We start from the raw sequence: 26,268 nt of genomic DNA on the forward strand, positions 1-26,268 counted from the left end.
CCCAGCATCGGTTAGCAAGACGATAACGAAACGGATGATTATGTATATGCAGTATTTTTAACGAAATTTATCGATCTCATATCGATAGGTAGGTATGTATATTATATTTTATAAAAGTCTGGTGCAAAATATCAAACTCAAGTATTCTTTTCCTCTCGGTTTCAAAGTGGATGGATGCAGGACGGGTGATTTATCAGGAATTCGGTTCAATCGATCTACAATCGTCCGTCTGCAAATTATTATAATCTATATTATACATATAATTCCACCGCGGCTAATCATTTTTCAATATAAATAACTGCCAGAAGGCTTGCTTGCTTGTAGGTTGCACGTGCCGAAGCAACGAGGCGACGAGAAGAGCTTAACGCATTTAGGGGGTTTCGATTTCGCTACTTGCGAACTGCCAGTTTATAATAATCCGCGCAACGAGCTCTCGTTGTGCTACAAATCCGCGCCGTTATCGGCCGCTTTGTTCACGGTGGTATATCGTGCAGCTGGCATCAAGATACCCGCTATACGAAACAACGCTCGTCCCACATGCCAGATTATAAACGAGATATCGATCGGCCATTGATTGTCAGATCAGTTGAACTCGGAGCTCTTGAAACGACAGCCGTTACACGAACTCGAATATAATATGGTCAATAGACCAAACTCTTGGGTACCATCTTTGGATTAAATAACTTTTGAGAGAAATATTAATTTTACCTTGAAACCTTGAACATAGATCATCCCTTATCCTCTTTCAATTTTGACCTCTGCAGTTGATCTTCAAATTGAAAAAACATCCTTCGTTGCGATTTCGAGTCGATCATTAGTCTGATTTTAATTGTTGAGATTTCTAATGTTTGGGAAGAAAAATTCGACCATCATACAAACGAAGAAATTTCTTTGCGAAATATGTCGCTGGTCCTTTATCAGATTATCAATTTCTTCCGAAAAATTACCTTTGCTATGAAATAAATTAGACGTTGTTGTAATTAGACATTTTCAATTTGAGGAGACACTTAGATTTAATGAGAGGTTGAAAAAAGTGTCGGGAAAATTTTTACTAGTTATTAAATGGCGTGTATTATTTGCAGTATGAGTTGCGTTCGAAGTAGTTGGAAGTAATTAACTTTTTAACTGGGTGATTGCGAGCTCGTGCAAAAGTTGCAATACAAAAATTCCCCGGCGCGTACATACATATATAGAATATGTAACTGTAATTAATTGGGGAAGTACCTTTCTTCGATGACGAATCGCTGAACGATTCTTCGTACATTTTTGAGGTCACTCAAATAGCTTACGCTAACGTATATAAAGTAATTAACATATAATGTGTGCCAGCACAATGAAGTCGATAAAAATAATTAATTCGTTGCGAAACCCGGATGGAATATTTTTAAATTCATACGTTGATGTTAAAAAAATCCGTATATAAGAATAGCTGCATAAAGTGCGTAACGTTAATTCTGCTGTCGTTGCAGGTAGACGGAATATCACGATATACGTATAAGGCCATAAATTGAAAAGTCGGGGATTGTAAAAACTCGCAGTGTTAACGCAGCGGCAATAAAATAAAATAACATTGTTGATATCAGGTGGATGTCAATAGCGAGTAAAACTTCATCTCATCAGCGAAAGCGAAAGATGTCTAGTTATTCGCGAAATGACTAACCGCGTGAAAGACAATGAATCCTTATTGCATGTATATGTAACATTACCCCCTGTCATATCTTTTGCATCTACATATTAGCGCAACATTGTACCTGCATATCTCCACTGCATTCTTGAACTCGCGCGTGTCTAGAATTGAAAGCGATTCGCACGTGCAGAGTGAGGGAGCCATTCGTTGCTGACGCTAACGCCGCGATAAGACCTGCCCGAGATAAAAGAATGAAGGTGGAAAGATGCCTGAAGATCCCATTCTTTTTACAAAGGATCCTGTAAATTTGCGAATGCACAAAGCACGGTCAGAAAATCGTCCCGCTAGTAAAGCTCGCATATTTTAGGATGACAGTAGCAGAAGTAAGTTCGTCACGATCAGAAAAATGAAAATTACAAATTGCGATAAATTATACGTCTTTATTACTCAAATCGACATCAAATGAATTGCAATAAAATAAATAATTCCTGGATTCAGAAGACGTGTAAACGACCTCCATCGATACCTGTTTTAAATTCGGGTATCTAACAATAAATCAGAAGATCGGTGCGATTCTGTATAATAGATGTCTATGTATAGGATGATATCATCGTTTTCACTCGTGGCTTCGGATCAGCATATAGACTATATTCGGGTTGCAGTACATTTACTATGTTACTCGATTAGTCATTCTATCAGGAATGGTTGTGAAAGAGTGCCCGTAACCTGCATCTGTATTCTGGGAATAGAAAGAGCGTGAATCCTGAACGTTTTCTACATTTGAAACTTGTTTCTTAGTACCGCGCAGCATTTTATTTGTTTATTTTCAGTTTCGACATTCCCCTTGCGATTTGACTCGAGGAGTACTCAAGAAGCAGGTTTCAGGTTTGCGAACCGGGGACCCAGAAGGAATTTTCGTACCGACGGTCAAGGTCCGCAAATTCCCTTTGCGAGATCCCGGCTCCCGGTGAAACAGGATCCCTTAAAAATAAGAAACGGAATCCAGACCGGTTCCGAAGGGCGCTCACCGTGCCAACAAAAGCAATAAATGGAAAGCCCTCGATTCGCAGTCGCGAGTTTCGCGTTATTTACCATGCACATTCGTTTGCACTTACACTTAGTCCGTTTCGCAACTCAACGGATTGGAAAATATAATCCCTGGCGTAAAGAATAAAAACAAATTATAGAAGAAAAACATTCAGCGAGATTACCTGCGAAATGTTTTTATACCATACGTCACCAGGACTTATTGTTCGTTGTATTTTTAAAATTGATTGCGCTTCTCATACGCGCAAAACTTGTTTTCCGTCAGGGGAATTCCAGGTAATTGATAATTGAACGTTTACAAGTGATATTTCGCGGAAACGTGAGATGAAATGTATCACAGAGTACATAACTGGTTTGACTGTTAGCAGTAAATATGCAAAATTATGATTGCCTCTGTAAATCCGAATAATACAATAATATTACCGTCATAATTATTACTGCGGTAAAAAATTAATTCGCAAATCTGATGAATACTACTGAGAAATGTTATAACATTCAGTAATTTCCTTTGTTTTATTCTGCCACAGGCCTGAAGAGAGACTTCAATACCAACAGCTGCTTATGGAGAGTGAAAAAATCCGCCGATTGCAATCAATAAAAAACATAAGGAATTGCGCACCTCACAATCATTCCAAGTATTGTACAAACTTTCTATAAATTTCCATTGCATACTGAGAATACCTACGATTCCACCATAAACATGACGAACCACCGCAAATTTTTTTTCTCATTCTACACACTTACATGAGCCAAGAATTGACTGACCGAAATTCCATGTATATTACCATCTTCAAAATTTGCGGCTCTATGGCCGCACGATATTTCGCACTTTGGGAAGAGATTCGATGAGTGGCAAAAAATTTTATCCTCGTAGATTCTATTCGCTGATAGAGAGATAAAATTATTACGTTTTGCAGCATAGATTGAATCTTGCAACATGTACAACCTGAGTACCATTCAATCGTAGGAAATACGTAGGCACACATCTTCATTTCATAACGAGATAAGGGGCACCGGTTGGTCTTGACGATCGTATCTAAAAATATTAGTGAGGAAACTCTTTCAAGTGGTTTTCAAGCTTGCTGTTCAGATTACACAGCACCCAAGTCTACACGCATAATTATTGTTATGTAATTAATCGGTTCTATGTGCCCATCACTCCGCAATAGAAAGGCTTACATGTAATTACAATATATTCTGCAAGGAAACGATGCAAGTTGTGTTGGGCAAAATACGTCCGGTTTTTCTGTTGCATCCACTTTTGGAAAATTCCCTGTACAGATGCCGTGGTCTGTTGACGTACGTATTTTGAGATTATTACTGTCTGGAATATTTCTAGGTATGACAAATTGTATTTTCCATCCATTAGAAGCCAACTAACAGAAGTGCCAATTTTATGGAACGCAACGGTTATACGAATCATTTTTTTATTTTTTTTTTTTTTTTACTAAATTTGCGTTGCATTTAAAACCTTTTTGTATTCTGATACTATTTTGTCCGCATTAGTTGCGGCCCGCAGAATTGTATAGAAAAAAATTTAGTAAGACAAAGGTATAATGAAATATCAGTGAAAGATTGAAAACCATTCGTAGTAAAAATATTTTCATCGCACAAGTAATTGGCATACTTTGAAAACTGGATTACACCAGCGAAACTGGACTGCAAAGTGAATTCTGCATATTCATGAGAGGAAAAAAATTATCACGAATCTTGGTATCGTAGCAATATGTAATTGTGTGTGTGTGTCTTGTTTTTTATTTTTATCAGACGCTCTGCAATCTTTGCGTCGCATAACATGAGTCATTCAGACTTTTGAAAGTAATGTGGACTGGCAGTGCAGGGTCGTGCGAAAAACGAAACGGGATTGTCGAGACGTTACGTCAAGGAATAAGGATCCCTCGATTACTGACGTCGTTCCATCCATTAAAGCTCGTACCGCATGCGGGGGTCTTTGCTCTTGACGTGCGTGTCTTGCATAGATCTCGATGGTCTCCGTCTCGCCTGCATTCGACGAGGAACAAGGGGTGCATAATTTTCACCTGCGTATAGGTGTGATGCACACGTCACGTGCGTGTGTGTATGTCCAACAAGTAGAATCGTGGCGTATTTACGTCGGGCGTCGTGACTCGCGTACGTTATCCAAGCGTTACATGGTTTATGGTTACCACGGTAAATTCTCATCCAGAAAAACCCGGCAGACGTGAACGTGACGCATAAGACTAACGCTCAGAGCCGGAGATGTCAGAAACAAATTGCAAAGAACTTAAGAAGTTACCCTCGTGCAGTGCAGTCTTGCTAAATTTAACTCCGTCACCACGTACAACAATTGGTACTGCATTTATTGCAGTTGTAACACTGCATTTGCATTCGAAAATTATTTACAGACACGCTGATGAATGTCTGATGCACTCTACACACGTGTATTACATACCTCTGGAGGAATTGGATCTGCTCATTACTGCCGTCATGCCTTGGATTATATCATACCTGTGCAAACACCTGCAGCATAATAGCGAAACATCATGTGCGCCGGGATATTAAGAATGATTATTGTCACGGTAAAATGAAACCTCGTGACCAAAATTGTTTATTCATAACTATAGCCTGGGCTCAACTACGGATCCTGGTGCTGTTTCGCGGTATTTCCTTTCGATGAATCGACAGCGAAATGCGAGTATAAGTTTCGGGGCCACGTTCCAAGGATTTGGCCATTCACCAACTACGGAGATCACGCTCGCTGCGGTGGATTATTTTTTGGTCATAATCGTATCTCGACCAACACTTTTTCTGCTAAGTAAAAGCCCTGCAATTTGCTTACGATCGGTTGAACCGCTGCGTTGATACGATTACCCGAAACTGTCAAGGATTTTCTACTGACATTACTACTAGCGATAAATGACACTGAATCATGCGATTTGGTGATGGCAACTCGTTAATTTTTATGCTACCATAACCGGTTTGTGATTATTAATACCGTATAAAAATAGGCTTGGAGAGGGACTGAATATTTTTTATACTCGACCGATTTGTTTGCTTTATTTTGAAAACTGAGTCTACTCGGTAAAGAATATTATTACACTAAAGTGACCGTATGTGCGCATTTTTTTTAACCGACAAAGTCACGTGACTCTGGTCTGCTCGAGGAGTTTGAAACATTTCCATTTTTGTCGAACTATAGGCAGTCCACAATAGAGTGTTGTGACAAATAAGCGATTGTTAGAATAGTTGAATCAGACCCGATTCTACAATTCATTCAGAGACATTCACCGTCGAGTCGAATCGGCTAACAACCACGTGACAGCTAGCACAGGTCATTGGTGAACATAAAAGCGAAGGTGGGAGCTAGAACATTGGGAATGAGGTATGCGTGTAAGGAACTCACGAACAACACTCGGCTTTCCGTCGTACATGCGTATTACACAGCCATGCTCGATAGTATGAAAAGCCACGAGTGGCTGACCGTGTTTGGTTACTCAATCGGACCGGCACCGTTCAAATCCAACTCACGGAGAGAATTCTGCCGATCTCGACTGCAAAGCTCGTCAGCATTTTTGGCTCTTGGCTGGTATTGTACAAACTGCGAACGTCGCGTCGACGTCGCTTCACCGTCATAAATATGCAAGAGTGACGGTACAGGTATATTCGACGCATAAGCCCAGTGCACGATTCTCCTCTCGAAGCCGAAACATCGTGGAGACGAGTTGCAGCAGAGTTAACGTAATTTTGCATATACGATTAGGCACCCGTTACACCATTCCACCCTATCATCGACCTTGAAAAGCACGCGCTATTCTCCGTGGTTGTTGGATAACCAGAGGAAATGATTAATCGTTCCGCGATGATGAAAGGTCGACCATCAGAACGCGACCTCTGAGGACGACTCATCGAGCGATTAGCAACGCCAAAGGTATTTCTCGCAGTGACGCATAGACGTTAGTCCCTATCGATGCAGAGATCGTAATTACCTATAAGCTGTGAAACTGCATCCTGGTTCCGAAGGTGCCGGTGGAAGCTGAGGAAATCTGGACGCGGCACTACGTGCCAGTCGTGGAAAGAAAGAATAATCACCCACGCGGAGTGCAGGTGCATGGACAATGGGCAGATCGGACTTTCCCGGAGGAAACTTGTCCGTCCAATCGACGACGTGCACCGACGGCGATACCAGGTGTTCCCGACCGGGGACTTCGCGAAATTCCCGCTCGGAGACGTGCATAGGAGACTTCTCTCTCGCTCTCTCCCCTTCCTTCATCTCCTACTCCTTCTCTTTTACCTCTCGCTCCTCTCTGTCGACTCGCCGCCCTCGGACCGGATTGTGTGGGTAGGTATAACGCGATAGTCAACCTCCGAGGACGCAGGAACTCGTCCGCCAAGGAGAACCGAATCGACCTCTTGCCGTTCACCGCAAGATATCCGGCCCCAAGCTATCGTTCCTCTGGGCGCCGGCTTCTGCAGTACGTTTTTTTACTCAGACAGAAACGAGGTATTTTTTACTTCACGCTTGTTGGCCTGCACACGTGCTTTTACGACTTAGTCTTCCTGGCTTGGTACACTAGCGTAGGCAACGAACACTGCCACACGACATCGAGAGTCTAGATGTGGGTAAGTCGAGTAGGAATTTCACCCCGGGAATCAATCCGGTTTTCACCTGCATTTCGAGTTTTGTGGTGATCGTGATCGTGATCGTGATCGTGATCGTGAATGGTGCGGGACAGTGCGACTATGTTGAGGATGGAAACTGTGTCACCCGGTCCCTTACCCGGATGATTCTAACGCCGTGGGTGACTGATAAACCCAGGTTGCAGAAGTCGTCGAATCGGGAAATTCGGCGAAAAAGACGTCAGCGGAAGCGAAATAAGTCTTTTAACTGTGCGGTGAATAACGAATGGAAATTTTATGCACCCAGTTTTTTCCTAGTAGTGATAAAATTCAAACCGAAACGATTCAGCTCTGCTATACCAATAGAATTTACCTCGTCGTTTGTACCATGAAATTGGTCTATCGCAGCTTCCAATATACATCTTTGCAATGATTTTACACCTTTGTGCTTCGCGAATTTATTTCTAGTGAGTAAAAGAATGAAGAGACGAAAATTACCTTTCAAAAGCAGCAAAGTGTTTATCGCGTTATGATATCGCAGAGTAAATTGAACGCGTCAGAAATGAAGAGACAACAGAATAATACCTACAAATAATTATAAGCGTGCCGGCGTGTGACGTTGGCGGTGATTTTTCCCCTTCGTTTACCTGGTAAACTATATACAAAGATATAATATAACAATGCTATAGAAATTTTATTATTATCAGTTTAATGAACCGTCTAGGTACTTACTGCAGTGAGGTGCGCAAATGGGTAGACTAGAACGTATTTACACAGAGACAGAGACAGAGAGAGAGAGAGACTCCAGCTTTCCTACATCGGTATAAATAAAAACCGCAATGTTTCCTTATCGTTTACGATGTTATATTCCTACCGTTGCCGAGTATTTATTCAAATGTTTCAAATCACTCGCAGTTTTCCTCCAAGTTTATCGACGATATTATTTTCCACTTACTTCCTCAAGTACAGGCTTAAAGAAAAAATAATTATTTCGCGTAAAAACGTCTCCAACTCTTGAGATTTCTCCAAACGAAAGTCACCGCGAATTTTCTACTTTTCGGGAGTGTGAATCATTGAAAAATATTTAAACTCGGTAAGTATTCGAATTTTAAACTGATGACTACAACGATTGAATCGAAAGTTTTCGTAACGAATAATGCAAAATAAAAGTTGGGCCATTTTTGTTTTTCTAACCATCAACGAGACTCAAGTGGCATTATAACCATACCTTCGATCAAAGGCCGAAAAACAATTAACAATCATTTTTACTTGGAATCGTTAATACTGGAGTTACAACTGCATTAGCATGACTGACATAAAGGCGAACATCGGGCAAGGAGAAATTTATAGCAAAATATTGTTCGTTCGCTTGAAAACTTACCACCGTGAGGTGAGAAATCTACGATAAAAACGTTGATAATTTGGCCCGGAGTGTCAATGCCCGTTGTTGAATTATAACGTAGAAAATATCATCGGATGGTGTCGGAACTCGTGAAAACGTTAACGATTTCCTCGATTCGGTAAACTTTCATCTCAGCTATGCAGTAAAAAATCATTTTAAAATTAGAAAAAAATTGCGAGACTTTAAACGTCTAGCTATAGCTATAGATATAGATCTTTTCGCAGCGCAGTCGCGTGAAAGTAATTTTCCGGGGTGAAATTAAAGCTGCCTGGAGAAAAGAATTTGACAAATTTCGACAATTTTTTGCCTCCAAGTTTAAGAAACGTGTTGCGTGAAAGCATGCGTATACTCGGCATACGCCGTAACGTAATTTATCACGCAACGGCGCTCAGCAACGAAGGCCATTTAAGCCTTTACTACTTAGTGGGGGAGAAATTCTTTCCCGCCGCTGCAGCGAGAACGCCGAGCGTTAACGGCGCGTTATCACCGCTTGTAAGCGATTAGACAGATACGAAATCGGGGTATATATACCGGTCAAAAAGGGCCCTCGTCACTAGTCGTTTTTTTCTTCATCGCTGCTGAGCCGCTCCGCTTTATAGACATCAACGACAGGTGAGAGAAAGAGAGATACACATTCATGTGTCGCTAAGTATAGACTTAACGACAGGCCGGTACGGTTTTTCGTATCGTCTTTAACGCGGCCCTCGAGATATATGGAAAAGAACTGTTCACGATCGATGATTAATACTATAATTTTTCCGAACCGGTCTTACAATGGTCGGAAAATCCATTGGATTCGACGATCAAAACTTGCACGCAATCATCAGTGGCCATCGGTCATTGATTTTTAATGACTGAAAAGGCCTGCGGCATCCTGATTAATAAAAGGAAAATCCCCGTTGTTGAAGTGACCCAAATTACTCCCCTTTTCCCGTGTAAGCACCCCAACGCCTGAAAGTAGCCTTGATACATCCACCGTCGTAAGATTCTATATCAATGTATACAATCAGATCTCGTGCTATCAACTTTGTGTCTTTGTAGGAGATTAAACAGTACACGTACACGCGGTATTGCCGCTGCCGAAGATTGATTGTCACCGGTTAAATTAAGCCTCGAGTACCACTTGTTGCAAAGGTGCATGTATCGGACTTACACCTATGATACAAGTTGACCGATTACTTTACGCAATTTCCTGGAGGAAAGTAAACTGGCTTAAAATAATTTCCATTCATTTTATCTCCAGCTATCACCATCCGAGATGTCTTCAGAGGATATAACGACCCTGGCGTCCGCCGTTTTGCACGATGAGGACGAGACGACCGTGGATGACGAGGGCAGCTCGATCCTCGTCGCAAAATCAGTGACGATGGTTTGTCTCTGCCTGGTCAGTATTTGCATAGGACTCATCCCCGTCCAGGTGGCAAGATGGTTCAAATGGACATCGAACGAGATAAGTCCGAGGTAAATCAGTGCTAGCGAGAAGTCGACGATCCTCGTCCTCTCGTCGTCAGATCTAACGGAGATCGTTTCCCCCCCTCAGATCTGCGAAGATCATTGACTGTCTGCTGGGTTTCGGAGGCGGCGTTCTTCTCAGCACAACTTTCCTCCACATTTTACCGGAGGTTGCCGAAGGGGTTGAAAAACTGGTGGATAATGGCTCGCTGCCCTCCCTCTCGGTATCGTTGGCGGAGCTGCTCATGTGCTCAGGGTAAGTACGACCGCGATTTAAGAAGTGAAGTGAAGCGAAGTGCAAGCAGCGTTTCGAGAGACCCTCTTAATACGCCCCGTTCGTTCCCCTCCTACGCAGATTCTTCCTCATGTACCTGGTCGAGGAAGTGGTCCACGTATACCTCGGCAGGGACGACAAGAGGCGGAAAAGGTTATCGGAGAATTCAAAGACGATCAAAGATGTCAATAACAGTACCAACGACCTGGTCATCGAGAACGGAGCTTCTTCCAGTCCGCAACCCCATCCTGGGTAAGATGCTGCAATTATCATCAGGATAAATTACATCCTTGAACATGGCACTCAAGGTTCTTTCAAAGTGCGCAGTACTTCATCCGAGTAGCGCAATTTGTACCGGAAATGATGAAGTCTCGTTCCAGATACGGCCATGGCCACAGCCACATTCCCCTTCCGGCCGACGACGACGATGATTACGTGGTCAGTTCTCTGAGAGGGTTGCTAGTCGTTCTTGGTCTCTCGGTCCACGAACTTTTCGAGGGATTGGCCATCGGCTTGTCGAGCACTGCGAGTGACGTCTGGTGAGCGATTCGAATTACGCTGTCTCACAATCATAGACAATCATGGATCCACGTGGGATTCCGGACAGTCTCTAATACCCGTATTTCCATCTTCAGGTACCTCTTCGGCGCGGTAGCAGCGCACAAGTTCGTCATCGCCTTCTGCATCGGCATCGAGCTCGTCACGGCAAGGACCCGGTTTCCCCTGATGATCGTTTACATTTGTACTTACGCTGTCGTGTCCCCGATCGGAGTCGGAATCGGGATGATCATGACCGGGGGTGAAAGCGCTGCGGACAGCGGACCCGTAGCTGTGATTCTGCAGGTAATTAGTCCAGGACTTAGAATGAGAATTCGATAACGGCGGATTCACGATCGAATTACATACAATTCGTCTATAATCCTTTGCAGGGACTCGCCACAGGGACGCTACTTTACGTTGTGTTCTTTGAAATCCTGAGGAAGCAGCGTCACGGAATAATCCAATACTTGTCGGTGCTCATCGGGTTTCTTCTCATGGTCACGATCCAGTTTTCATGTGAGTATATCATCTGGCACTTATCATCATCGCTCATCCGATTTCAAAGAGGAATCGTTCTTCTTCTCGGTCAGTAGTTGTATCTGCACAAATTTTTTATGAAGAAACTTGAAGCTTGAAAAGCGGAAAACTTGTGATACTGCACGCGGACTTATAGTCATAAACGTATCGTTTTACCGTGAAATCGAGAACCGGTTCTGCAGAGGAAATATGATACTTTCCGCTCGTATCACGTGACCCGCATCACTGCGTTTCGTTGGTCAGAAATATATGAATCTAAAATGTGTATATACCATACGCAAATCTACACTGCCGGGAAGAAAAACTTTGTTAATTTTAACAATTTTCCAAGCAACATAGTTTGGTAGCGCCTCTGACATTTCGATAGTGAATTATTACAAAATAATAATGAATTATAATTAAAAGAGAAAGTAATGCTTATCGAGTAAAATTACTGTTTTCTACTAACGAACGTGATGGAATTAAAAATTTAATCGCAGCACTAAAAATGTGATAATTAATACCAAAAATTGAAAAAAAAAATAATTGGCATTTGCACAAATTATTTCCATCACGTACGTACTTATGAAAAATTCAAAACTCATCCTTGCACACTCACAATTTTCATGTGCTGAATTTCTCTCTTTCGGTATTTCCCCCATGCATGCATTAATTCGAAAGATACGCATCGATATCTCGCATCGTATATATAAACATATTAAAATTCCGGGCACAACTCGTTCGTCGTTTTTCGCACGAGCCATTGCGATTTGGGTTGGAGTACCGTCGGTCGATTCAATTTGAACTACGTGCTGGCTCAACACGTACGGTAACACACCTCACCTAGATTCTGAATGATTAAAAATCCCTCCTACTAACTATACACAAACTCAAAACAATTTTCATCCCTTCCTGTGCGCACAACACTTTCAGACTCTTTATCTAAACAGACATACTAATCCCGTTGTTTCTCTGCTTCTTTTCATACCCGTTTCTGGTGGATTTACAGTGGGCAACGAACACTCGCACTCTCACTAACGAAGTACTAACAACTCGGCATTAACCTTCGGTGCTACACAGACAATTAAAAGAGTAGAATAAACCAAAAATAATTTTACACCTGCACCTGAATCTGCCTGGATGAACGAGGAGGACGTAAGGACGTCGTGATCGCCGATCACAGCTCTGCAAGTGATGCAGCTCTCTTACAAGGCTCTGTACTGCATGTTTTGATCGCCAACGAAAGGCGACGAAAAGTAGGTGATAGGATAACAGACTCATCATAAGGGATGATGCATGTAAATAGGATAGGCTTAAGGACGGACGATTCATATTGGGAGTAGATAGAATACCTATATAGTATAATAATTGCGTTAGAATTGAGACGAGGACAATTCTATATTGATATTTGTAGAAATGAAATTGCTCCATTTTTTATACCATATATTAAATACGATATTTTTTACTTTTGTTTTTACACTAACGAACTAACCAATCCTTTTCCTTTTTCTCTTGCTTGAAATACTAACCGCACTAGTGACATACGTGTACCAATCATTGGCACATTCAGACCCAATTATTGACGCTTTTATTTCCCAAGATTATAAATTGATGGCACAAATGGTGAATTTCTTGACGACTAAAATCAATCGCTACAGGATTTAACGCTACACAATTATTTTTTAGTAATTTTATAACTAAGGATCAAACAGATAGAAACAAAAACAGTCAATAAATGGGACAGGGTCGATAACTGGTACACTTACCTCAACTCCGTCGCATGGTTTTAACATAATAATGATACGATACGTATCCATATACACTCGCGTGCATCACCAGATCGCCAATTAGTTAATTATCGGTGCTGTTTCATTCACATCCCCCATTACATCACATTTACTCAAATTCATGAATAATAAATTACTGTGCCAACAACTCGGCGTTTCTTGCTGCGAAGTGTAGGCGACACACTTAACCCCGCCCTTGTATTAACCAGATGTTCCACGTAATTGTATATTAATAAATAATTACCCGGTGTGCTCGTTGTAAATGAATGCATTAGATTTACGCAATATCTGTCGTATACAGAATTTTCCGTAAAATTTTTCATGTCCCACTTTTTCCAAATTATTATTTATCCTTGTGATTAAAGACGCGCCACGGTTTTAACGTCTGTTTGATACTGAGAATGACAGCAACAAGCAAGTACTGTCTATAAACGTCTTTTATTTGACAAAAAAAAAGGTTTGTTTCGAAGTTGTCAAAGTTGCTTTTCCATTTTTGCTACCCACAATACGCGGTCTGTTTGCCCTGAGACTAAAAGCAGTTTCTGCAATCTACAGATCTCTACCTACGGCGTATGCACATACTTACTTACACACACTCATTTCACTTGATCACTGCTGACCCAGATATCATTTGTTCACCGGTCAAGGCGTGCCTGTAGGTATTAACTCGTACACATGCTCGCCTGTGCAATAATGAATACTAGGGTGACAGTGCGATCGTTCGCGCATATAGTGTAAAGTCACTTTACCTGACAATGCTTCGAGTATAATGGCATTATCATGTCTGCATCAGCATTATAACCGAAGACGATAATACGTGCGCAAGTTTTCTTGCCAGCCTTTTTACACGTCCCGGAAAACCGATACTGTACATATCGGCAATGAATTATTTCACGCCCGTGACATTATATCGAAGAGCGTGAAATTATATTTCTGGCGTAAAATTCCGCGCAAAAATTCCTCACGGCCGACATTGAACAACTTCCGTCAAAAAACGGTTCAACCTTCAAACCTGGTTCAAGATCGTTAGACAGGGCTTGTTTTTCAACAAAGAATTATCGACTGGTACCCAACGATGCGCACTTTCCCGATCACCACGCGTGTGGCAGTATACATCGCGGAGGGTGAAAATTTTCTTCATCCCTTCATCTCGCGTTTGCGAAAATCTCTTCTCGCCTTTCTCCGTTTCTCCGTTCCGCGAAGAGAGCCAGCTGTGGTATCCCCTTCCGGTTCGCGGGGTGCGGTGTGAGAAAAGAGCTCGTGAAAAAGGAAGGAGGCGGAAAAATATATCAGCATTCACCGGAGGCCGAGGACGGCGTATACGCGAAAAGCGGCTCGAGGAGGGCATGCGCGAAAAGGTGAGAGGGAGAGAGCGGAGAGCTAAAAGCAAGGAGAACTCATGAACACCGCGTTTCCACGCAGCCAGGAGAGCACCGGCACCGGCAGTGGGGGAGGGACAATGGTAACCGAGCGTGAGCGACCATCGGAAGCTACCTACATCTGCTTAGAAAGCTCAGTGGCTCGTCAACCAGCGAGCGTTTCTCCCGATCCGTGTATCCGGTGCACCGGGCGTGTAACGCGATTTGCAGAATTGGAAATGACCGTGTAACAAGTTGACACGCGGTCGCAGAAGCTCCGGCCGTGCGGCACGGCTCTGCCCCACCGAGCCTCTTGCTTCCGCCGCCCCCCGGGGACGGAAGACAAAACCGTATAAATCATCCGGCGATAGTCTGTGCCGTCAGAGATTTTGGGAAACTCCATGATCCAGTGACAGTGCGCGATGCGTGCAGCCCGAAGTTGGACATCGACTTTCTAAACCAGCACGCGACACTCGCAATTCTCTCGGAAGTTTTTCTCATTCTTCTTTTAAATCGAGTTGGTGAAAAGTTACCTGGTGAAAGGAATCGCGTACCGAAAATCATCGGAAGTTCTGGCCAGGGGTTTGGTCTCTTGGCGTTCTCCTGTAGACTATATAGTTTGTTTCAAGTTTTCTTACACTTTATTAACGAGAACACCGTAAATTGTTCCGAACGTTTTTTTTCAGTTTTGATTAAATAATTCGTATCAGCAAACTACCTGCCACCCTGCCGCCGCGATATCACTTGAAAAATTCAGGTGACTGGGATTTAAGACCCGAGATATGTTATTTGCTCGTGATTATGTCCCGCTAGATGTAACTGTTCAATTTGAATCGTCGCCACGAGGCCGCAGAACGTACTTGCCGGGTGCTCGTCCTGTTTACCATTATTCATATTCGGTTTTACGGTCATCGACTCCGAACGTCGGACCACGAGGCTTGGGCGAGCCTCTTGTCTTAAGTCTGTTGCACGTTATACCCACGTGAGAAGGAACACCGTGTCGTATATACGATTTCGAAAGAATGCCGGCGGAATTCGTTCCGCCGTATGTCGCTTCTCATCCGGGAACAATAAGACGCTGAACGCACTAAACCGCGTTGCTTAACACGGACGGTTTCAATGCCGCAACGTGCCAGCCGTGAGAACCCATAGATTACGATGACAATCTAACGGAGAGACGGGAAACCGCTGTGAAAACGCGATTGTTGTGGCAAATGTGCTTTTCCGCATGCCTGTTCCACCTAGTTCCGATCATTTCTACTCCCAATGTTATATACACACGCGGTTCTTGCCGTGCGAACGCAAGTGCGAAATAAGCAGACGATAAAGAAGCACCGCCAGTAGGTAAACTGAATATTAAACGAGTACACTGTTGTCAGAAGATGACAGAGTGAAATGCGGCCCATCTGGCCATCAGGCTATGTATGTACAATATACACACATACATGACTCAAGTCCTCGACCTGGCAGGTGGTTTGCCGCGCAGTTGACGCGCCTAATATCCGCAAATTACTGACACGTACAGTACCAACAGAGATGATGATTTGCTATACCGTTATCGAAGAGTGGCACGCGTCGTAAAAAAAATGTGCAAGAAAGAACCCGAAGATACGGATTCGGTGTGATTAGAGGATGATGGATAATTTAGAGGGGAGGTAAAGGGAGGATAGCAATAATAATAATAACAACAACTATGATGATAAAAATAATAGAGTAATAAGGAAGAGAAGAATACAAGAAAAGGGGATATTATGAAGAGCTACGTGACGGTGCAATATCGCTCTGCTTCTCAGATCTGGGTCACGTTCGCGAGCCTTGGAGGCAAATTGGCGCTGCATGGAGGATAGATAAAAGAAAAGAATTGTAGAAAAAGGAGGGACGAAAGGCGTTTTTTGGCGACCGTCGACACTTGTACCATGGTTGGTGTGATATGGGCGGAGCTTGGTGCTGGTATAACTACCTGGTACCACGGTTACTATCAGAATGTACCTAGACGGCGATGAGGGTATAGCGTGGTACCAACCTAGGGGTGCGAGTCAAAGTTCCGAGTTGTCAAACATCCGAAAGACTAAGATTCCGAATGGCCAAAAGCTCGAATGGTCAGAATCGAAAGGCTTCTCGGCGTGTTGTGGAGGAGTTGCATTAATCGTTCGGACTTTTGACCATTCGGAACTTCGACCTGCACCCTTGGTACGCCTGGCACACGTTCGCCAAAAAACGTCTGAGGAGGAAAAACGTTTTTGTTCGCTTAAATTATTAAAAAAAAAAAATCAATTTTAACCGATCCTACAGAATCTTCGACGTGGAAAAGTGTTATCCGGATGACAATACGTGCTGGACGATGAAGTGATCCTATTCACTGAAACGTGAGAAGGACGTATACGACAATTTATATTCGCAAGTAAACCATAGAAAAAACAAATCAACGAGAATGGAGGCGATGGAACCAATAATTGATACTGCTGGAAAGACAGCTGCTGTGAACAACGGAGCCGTTGGCATTTTGCTGGCGAAGATCGGGGCGATGCTGGTCCTTGGAATCGGATCTCTCAGCGTAGGATCCCTACCCCTCTGCATCAACAGATGCAGATTAAGTCGGGGCAGTGCGAGCACCGCTGAAGTAAATATAGAATACGATATCCGCACAGATTGAGTAAAGATATGGATTATGGATAGTTTGTTATTGTTTTTTATTTTAATTTTTTTTTTGGGGCAAAGATCGTATCAGCTTCGTGTGAAAGGTTGCAAAGGAAAGACCGCGCGATCGATCGTAAAATCGTTTTCAGATTTTTCGCACATTCTACACGTCTCTTACGAACTCATGGCACGTTATGCTCATTTCAATTTGGAATTCTATAACTTCGGTCTCTGATGGCTGAGCTTTAAAATCCTTCCTCCGGAGGAACCGTGAAATTATCTTAAAATTTATTCTGCAGACACGTATCGCGTAAACTGTACACCATTTGGCTGAGAAAATGTCGTTACGTTCGTTTTAATGGCGTACAGCGTCAAAGTTATTGCTTAATTAAAACCACTGTATTTATTTACACCTAAATATACTGTGGACCGGATAAACATACTCTTGGTACATAATTTAATTTTTCTTTTTTTTTTGCTAATGATCGAGTGATTACTTTTCCGCTAAATTAGAGTGTAGGTTCGTAAGGGTCCAAAGTAATTAACGTAATGAAAAATCGTCGTCGTATTCTCTCCGGTCTTCCGTACAAGGTAAAAGTTTTCCAACCGCACCCGAACACGTATACTTGGTATAATCTGTTGTTATTTAAATTTTCTAAAGATTGTACGAATCAATTGACTACCAACGAACCCTCGACAAGCTGTAAAAATGGAAGTAGATGATAACGGCACGATAACGTAGGTTAATCGAATCTTGAAACAGGGTTTGCTGACGTCGCTGCTCCTGTGTTTCGGTGGCGGTGTCCTGCTCTTCACGTCGTTTGTCCACCTGGCACCGGAAGTGCGTCAGAGCGTGGAGAAGCTGCAGGAGAGCGGCGAGCTGATGAAGTTGGGGGGCGGCTTGGGTCTGGCCGAACTGTTGCTCTGCGGTGGTTTCTTCTTCGTCTACCTAGTGGAAGAGGCGGTGCACGCGGCGCTGGACCGGAAACCAGAACCGACGGAGGCTGCGCTGCACCGCAGCGTCTCGCTGCGAAGATGCAACCGAAGCTCGAGCGGGAGTCGAAGAAGCCGAGAGGCGGGGAGGAGCGGGGATAAATCTCTGACTCCGGACGCCCGGATATCCCCAATGACTCAGGACCGCGCCTACGAGTCCGACTCTGACAACCCCGGCATCTTCGCCACCCGGAACTCGAGACTCCACCAGGATGACCCGGGCTATGAAAAGAACGGCAACCTCGCGGGGAAGGTAAACGGGGGCTCGACGTGCCCTTGCGACGCATCGGCAAACCCGACGAGGAACAGCTTCGGGAACACGATTCCACTGACGCAGAACGAGCGTAGTTATCTGTCGCAGAACCTGCAGGTCCCTCGGGGGTTGGACGGCGCGGAAATCGACGGTAAGGCAAATCCGCTCTGCGGAAACTCCTCGGCATCGTCCGCGTCGACGTCCTCGCCCCCGGCCTCGACGCTCCCTCCGAACGCCTCCGTCCGGGGACTGCTGACCGTGATAGCGCTGTCGTTTCACGCGATATTCGAGGGCCTCACCGTCGGCCTCGAGCCCTCCATGCCTTCCGTGATATACCTGACCGCCGCCATCGCCACCCACAAATTGGTGATCGGATTCTGCGTGGGGATGGAGATGGTAGCGGCTGGGGCGAACGCCAGGATAGTCCTCGGCTATCTCGTCGTCTTCTCCGTCGTCACACCCATCGGCATCGGGATCGGACTCATCATCGGACGCCTCGAGGACCCCAGTGAAGGACTCGGACCCCTCCCAACCCTCCTGCAGGGTTTCGCCGCCGGCACTCTTCTTTACATTGTATTTTTCGAAGTACTCGCGAGGGAGAGGGCCAACGAGAAAAGCGGATTGCTCCAGCTCGCCGCCATCCTCGTTGGCTTTATGTTCATGCTGGGACTCCAGTACGCCAGTGAGTTAGAGATAGTGAAAAACTCTTTGATGGTGTTTACGGTGAAAACCCTTAATCTCATTTCCGTTTTCCTCATGCATTGTTTCTCGAATTTCCTCTTTTGCAACAGTTTTTCTTTTTTTTTTTTTCTTCTTCTTCTTTCCACCTCTCCTCATCCCTATTTTTATTTTCATTTTCTCACCTGTTCTCGCCAATCTTCAGAGCGCCGCATCAATGTAGTATACATACGTGTTTACGTTAAAATCAATCTCTTCAAAGGGTCGCGGAAAGTCTCAGGTGCAGGGTCAGTAGGTATTTCGGGCGAAGGTCGGACGAGCAACTCCGTACCGGGCTAACCCGCCGGTACAGATTCCCACCCCTGCCTTCTCTCACCCCCTTTACATCCCGCTTTCCCACTGCTATGCTACCCGCATATAGGTAACTAATTTTGCGCACCTTGCACGGCACTCGTCGATATGCATATACATAAATCCCACACGTGTTTCGGCAAATCATGGATCACCACTTCTGCACGCTGTATTAAAGGAGGATATTACTGTGCATGCATATGAAATGTGTACCCGCGTGTTTTAAATTCCTCCGATAACTTGAAGTTACTGTCCTGTGATTCGTAGCAATTTGGAACCAGCGCGTCCCTACTAAAAATGACTATGTGATAGATCATAAGATGTTATGACCGAAATCAACACATAATTTATTACATGATTTATCTTGTGAGTTTGAAAAAACTGTGAAAATTACGTAATAAATTACAAAAGTACGAATCGTCAAATGTACTAGATCAAAAGTCATACACAGTTGACTATTGGATTTTTGATCTAGTATATTTGATGATTCGTGCTTTTGTAATTTATTGTGTGATTTTTTTAATACAGTTTTCTCGAATTTACCAGATAAATCACGTAATAAAATACATGATGATTTCGGTCTTAACATCTTCTCACTTTCCAGATTTACTCGGTGGAGTGAAAACCGAGCTAATATCGAAAATATCGAAAAAATATTTAGACAATTGTAAAGCTCTTTAAATTCTCTCGAATGAAATTTTACCCCTGTCAAGAAAATTTGTAAATAAATTTTAGAGAAGTATAGAAAGCAATCAAAATGCTTGCATCAGTCTTGAAGGTTTAATGTTGACCGAGTCAAGTGCCTGTCGCTGCCTTTTATCCGCGAAATTAGGGAACGCAGTGTCAGCGAAGAGTATAATGAGAATCTAATCACTTCATTGATATTAATCTATATATAGATCAAATATTGCAGGACTGTATATACGTGTAAATCCATATATATAATACTACATGGCGTGTGGGCAGATAGTATCGCGAGCTGTAGTTGTAGGTATATCTATATTTAGAGACGTAGGGTATCGCGGATATTTCAACTTGTCAGGGTTCAGCGATTTCGTGATTTTCTTATCGCTGCAAATCGACTCGGGTAAATATTCGCCAGCGGGCTTCAGCGGTGAACACATAATGTAATATACCCCATTGTGCTTGTTGGGAAGCGAAACGCATTTACACATACCTTACACGACATTTGCAAATGCCTACCTATATGCCAGAACAAAGCGAACATATTGCACGCATCGGGTGATTTAACACCGGACGCTAACGACTCACCGAGCTCAATCAATTCGCGATAACCTGAGTAATTGTAACGATAACTTGACACCACCCTGAATGCTCGAAGTAGACCATCTACTGGGCGATACTTAATAGAGCAACTGTAGAAACAACAATTACACTCGACACCGTAAACCGGAAAAGGTAATCAGAGAAATTACAACTTGGATTTAATGCGGTGCGGAGTTAAACGCAGGTATTCACGATCCACCTTTTAATAGCCCTGTTTTCTCGCGGCGTACATGCGATTGGCTGAGTATTCGAGACTTGTGAGTTATTAGAGACGGGATTTATACGACAGACAGTAAAACTAATTGTAAGTCTTTCAAGAAAAAGGCGATTCTCCTATGTTTGTTGAGAAATTAGAAAGAAAATAAACAGAAAATAGTGGGTAAAAAAATGCAGTCGACTTTTTTTCACGGAGGCAATTACCGGTCAGCGATCGTTGATCGGTTGATCTACACGACGATATTATACCTGTAGAAACGCAGGCACGGTTCATTGAACGATTTGTACAGCCTCACGGAATCCGGTACCCGGCACATCGAGGCTCGGGTTAAATACGCGGTGAAAGTTGATCGGCGGTCACCTGCAGGTGTTGTAGACGATACTTGCGAAATTTAAAGTCTCGTAGTGATTTTTGACTTCTCGAGTATAAGTGAGACTGAACAAGATCGATTATGCAATGGCGATTCCCTGTAAGGTGTGGTACGCACGTGACGCCTCGTGATTCTCAAATTACTTGGATACATACAAAAAGGTTTTCATATCTCTCTATGCCCGAGCAGCTCCTCTCGTTGGGTATTTATTTATTTCTTCATACGAGAGGCGGATGTTGTTACGAGCTAGAACCTAGTCAAGGATTAGGAAACCTCGAAATCGGTATTGCAAAAATCCGTCAGCCGTATCGTTGTTACCACGATATTACTGTGAACATCCGGTTGGAATATTCGTCATGTATCATAGACGACAACACAATGCTGTGTCCTCCTGTATTGTAGAAATTGATCGTACAGCTATTGGATAAATTCATCGATTCATTCAACACATGCTAATCGTTCATTAGTTTTTATCGTTGCGTAATTTATTGTTCAATGTCAATTTTATTCCAGCTTCACACTCCCACGAACATGGTCATGGTCATAGCCATTCCCACGATGAGGAAACGGTGAACGGCGACGACGATCATATGCAGAATCACGATCATCGGCATCACCCCGATGACTTGATAGCCTCGACGATATCGAACGTCACGGAGAAGATATTGGACGTGATATCTACAACTCTGTCCTCGACTATGGTCACGGAAAAGAGCACATAACGCAGTGAGTTGATACACGGCCGATATTGGCATTTTTTAAAAATTCCCAGCTGAATTGCAATGTTCCGGTCTCACCTTCGATTCTCCGCAGAGAAATCGGTGAAAAAAAAAACGCACATAGATCTGAGGAACCTGAAATGTTCGGGCATCGCCCATCGAGAGTGATGGTCACTCTGCCAGCCAGGATTTGCCTCGTCGAGACCAGTCAGTGGTTTATGACCACGGACCGGAAGTACCTGGGGAAGGTTGTCTAATCACAGCCTCAACAGTCATCCGGAGTTTCACGTGAGAATCAACGCCGAGAGAATTATTATCGTTATAAGGAATGGAATTCGGCGATGCGGAACGAACGACGTTCACCTGCAACAGGAAACGTAATGACCGCGCATTTTTACCTTTTTTTAAATTCTCAAGTTCGTGAAATTACGCTCGTCATTCGCAACTTGCGGTACACGATGACACGAAAAGGTGGATCGATTCTACTTGTTGAATTAATGCCTTCTCCGGCGAGGCTCGTTATATCGTTGCTTGAAAATAGAAACGAATCTGACAATTATTCTCTCTATTTCTAATTCGAATCAATAACACCTGCCTAGCTTCTTGCTCTAGAGTTCATCGATTTGTCGGCACATCAAAATGCACTGCAGCGCTATCCCGAGGAAATATTCCTTAAACGCGGTGATTCTTTAATGCTGTGAGACCATGTATACCTACTTTCATTTACTTTGAAAGAATATTTCCTGTATAAGTTTGAAGATTTTTTTCGATACTCGTTTTATTAGTCTTGAAAATATTTTTATGATTCAATGGTCGCCAACATCAAATAATATTATTCCGTAAATTCGATATAAAACGTTTCAGTTTGAGGAAATCATTTTATACTTAATAAAAGTAGGAAACGATATTTGCGAATAAAGTAAAATTTAATTATTATATTAAATCAAACATGCAATCCGAGAGATTCTTTCCTCAATTCGCACTTTGGTACGGAATAGTAAACTTGCTGATTGCAATTCTAATATTTACACTAAAATCTAGCATAGTAACCAGACTTTCTTGAGTTCCGATACTTGTCATAAAACAGAATGACGTATTTCCGGGTGCTTGAAGTGTACGGTGAGCTCTCACAATTAGCTATTAGTTTCATGAGAATAAAAAGATATTTCAAATATTATATCATTGTGTAGTAAGCTAAAAGCAAATGGTGATGAAAAATACTTTCTCTGTAAATATCTTATACATATTATATGATTAAACGGAGAGCGGTTCTATTTTTTTACTATACGCGTTTTCAGAATAGTGAGATCTGATAATACTGTAATTCATTTGCATCGCTTATGAACTTGTTTCAAATCACGTAGATATGATATGCACGAGTTAAATTAGTAATAAGTATACACGAAATACTTGATCGACAAGGTCGATGTGGATTTAGGAATGTCGGTTGTCAAGTGAGGTTTTATGCCTATGGCATGTCAAGTAAGGATGTAAAAGTCGGCCATTAGTGATAAAAATACCTATTAGTTACTCTTACGCACGACACGAGAAGCAATAATTCATAGACTCGATTTGGGTTGATATAAATGTACATAGAATTATACTATCCATAGAGCCAAAAGTATTCCTTCGCATTCCACTATGACTGACAAGTGAAACGGGAAATAGAATGAAGTAATAGACACGATATGCATTGAGAAATGTGAAATTACCGTGTTGGAAAGTTGAAGTATATTAATTGGTTATTTATCGAGATGAGATATAAGATTTAACATGGCTATAGAATAAGAATGTTACAAACAAATACGTGTCACTTTACCTTTAAGTATTTTCATTTGATTGTGTCTATTTTTTACTATAAAAAATATATGTAAATTATATTTGAATAAAAATTTGAAAAGACAACAAAAACTTAAAAATAAAAAAGGAAGCTGGATATATTTTTTATCTATTTAAAAAATAATACATACGATTAAAATACATGGGAGGATGGGACAGGGTAATATAATGATTAGTCATCATTTGAGGAAATAAACTTAGTTTATATTTAAATATGATTCAGCGAAACGTTGTAATCATTTAAAAGATCATTCGCATCATTTAGCAAACTATATATGTCAAACTTTCTACAAGATTCCGTACAATTTTATTTCAAATATATAATAAACAAGTGTATTGTTTGTCCGTATTACTTTTTGGTTAGTTTTCTTCGAATACAGTGTCTATGACATATTTGGACAATGTTTTAAATCATGTGTACTATGTTTTCCTACTTTTTAGCCACCACCTGCGAGTCGACAAACTCCAGGTAGCTGGTTCCGATCTTAATAAATGCGATTCCAGAACCGATACCAGCAATAGTGTGGAGGGAAGAATTTGGTGGAAGGATCGATCGCAGGATAGACCATACCAGAACCGACCCAAAACTCAGCAGCACAGCTCCAGCAGCGCTAAGTCAAAAATGGAACATTAGGTTCTGTAAAATTCTTATCGAAGGCTGATGAACTAACCTGTAAGCAATTTTGTTTGCAGGTGGAGCATTTTTCAAGTGTTCCCTGGTGTAAATGTAGGATCCAGTGCCCAGAAACGTGCTACCGAGTAGCAGGTTTGTTATATCCGTTGTTGGGAATATTCTGAAACAGAAAACAGTAATATGGAGTTTGGACTTTTCTACGTATAAATCATTTGAGGTTAGAAAGAAGTGAACGAGTCGGTTATAAAATCTCGATCGAACGATGACTGAAACTTGTGCATTCTCGGATTAGGTTATGTTTGCAGGGATGATGAAACTCCGAATCAGCCAGGGGAATCTGTCGTCACTTTGGGCAGAACTGTGACGTTGAATCGTGTATTGACAGGCACGTGACTGACGATTATAGAGCGAATGAATGTTTAGTGAAACTTATATGTCATGTAGAGCAATAGACACGGCTGTTTGAGCGGTTCAAAGGGCGACGTATTACATAATTTGATGCCGGTTATGAGACGCGACGAGGGCGAAACTGGGCGAAGTGAAATTTCACGAGGGGGGGGGGTTTGTCTCAATTACCTGACGATTAATCGTGGATTCATTACGTTGATTGACAGACCAGTGTACGAAACGGCACCCAGTGCCGGGGCGTAAAACTTGGCAAGGCTGCATTTGGTTACCGGCTGCAGACCGAATTTCTCGAGCACCGAACCTTTCGAACTCCCTGTGGCAGCCATTTTACTGATTCGCCGACAAGGTCCCACTGCCTACTAAAGTACTAACTAACCAACTAACCAACCTCCTTGCCTTGCGTCGAATGACGACTGCGCACTGTCCAGAGAACAGACACTGGCCGAAGATGAAAACCTGGTGTGGTGAACGTGGGTGAACGCGATCGGACTCTCGAGGTTCACACCAAGTACTGAATTAAGGTTACGAATTCTTCAGACCGACGATGAGGAGGCGATGACATTTCTGTGTGAAGAGGAAATCAAGTCGGAACTGAATGTGCAAACGAACCACAAAAATTTTGGATAGCATATTTGCTCTGTAGTGAAATCCACGATTCTTGTGGTTATGTGTATTTATTTGTAAGGTATACGGTGCAAATAGCGCAGTCGATCGAATTCGATCAGATCTGATGCACGTGTGTAAAGTAATTTCCGTACCTGTGCATGATACGAGATGTATGAAATTGTATTGTTACTATTGCATTAAATCTGGTTTGTAATGGATGAATGAATGAATCATTCTCTCTGTGTTTTCTTGATGATTTCTCAACTGTTGGTTCTACGTTATTTGAAATGCTTATTTTGCAATACTTGGGCGCCGATATGGTCGGGAGAGGGTCATACAAACCGATTCTTAAACAAACAAATGTTTTGCTCGGGGAAATAGCATGAGGCCGACCCTTTTCAGATCATTTTCTGTATTGCGACGCTGCTAAATAAGGCTGTAGTCAATTTAACGTAATTTTGCGGAAGGAATCGACTGAATACATGACGAACTCACTGCAAACAACGAATCATGTCGGACCGCCGGGAAACTCATGATTTTCGTCGGTATTTCTCTGCTGCTGGTCCTACGCATTTTTTGATTTGTTTTCTGAATTCCTAGGGGTCGAATTACTCTGGCAGTGGTCATACAAATCGATTCGGAGACGAGAAATTTTCAGCTCCGAAAATGACCAAAAA

The 26,268-nt window shown here is 42.6% G+C and overlaps 3 protein-coding genes across 3 annotated transcripts; 2 read left to right on the top strand and 1 right to left on the bottom strand.

Moving 5' to 3' along the window:
• Positions 1 to 6,950: 6,950 nt before the first annotated feature.
• LOC124404428 (zinc transporter ZIP1-like) lies at positions 6,951 to 12,918 on the top strand. The gene is made up of 8 exons (XM_046878538.1): positions 6,951 to 7,273; positions 9,916 to 10,133; positions 10,213 to 10,380; positions 10,480 to 10,650; positions 10,779 to 10,937; positions 11,034 to 11,241; positions 11,328 to 11,454; positions 12,464 to 12,918. The coding sequence occupies exons 1-8, from the start codon at positions 7,268 to 7,270 to the stop codon at positions 12,490 to 12,492; spliced, it is 1,086 nt and encodes a 361-aa protein (XP_046734494.1). The 5' UTR covers positions 6,951 to 7,267; the 3' UTR covers positions 12,493 to 12,918.
• Positions 12,919 to 16,711: 3,793 nt separating this feature from the next.
• LOC124404418 lies at positions 16,712 to 22,396 on the top strand. The gene is made up of 4 exons (XM_046878527.1): positions 16,712 to 17,219; positions 18,000 to 19,164; positions 21,899 to 22,111; positions 22,199 to 22,396. Exons 1-3 carry the CDS (start codon positions 17,031 to 17,033, stop codon positions 22,105 to 22,107), a joined length of 1,563 nt encoding a protein of 520 aa, XP_046734483.1. The 5' UTR covers positions 16,712 to 17,030; the 3' UTR covers positions 22,108 to 22,111; positions 22,199 to 22,396.
• Positions 22,397 to 24,129: 1,733 nt separating this feature from the next.
• LOC124406444 lies at positions 24,130 to 25,434 on the bottom strand. The gene is made up of 3 exons (XM_046881856.1): positions 25,154 to 25,434; positions 24,615 to 24,737; positions 24,130 to 24,554 (listed from the first exon to the last, which is right to left on the bottom strand). The coding sequence occupies exons 1-3, from the start codon at positions 25,309 to 25,311 to the stop codon at positions 24,374 to 24,376; spliced, it is 462 nt and encodes a 153-aa protein (XP_046737812.1). The 5' UTR covers positions 25,312 to 25,434; the 3' UTR covers positions 24,130 to 24,373.
• Positions 25,435 to 26,268: the final 834 nt, after the last annotated feature.

This window comes from Diprion similis, chromosome 1, assembly GCF_021155765.1.
Source record: "Diprion similis isolate iyDipSimi1 chromosome 1, iyDipSimi1.1, whole genome shotgun sequence".
Lineage (NCBI taxonomy): Eukaryota > Metazoa > Arthropoda > Insecta > Hymenoptera > Diprionidae > Diprion > Diprion similis.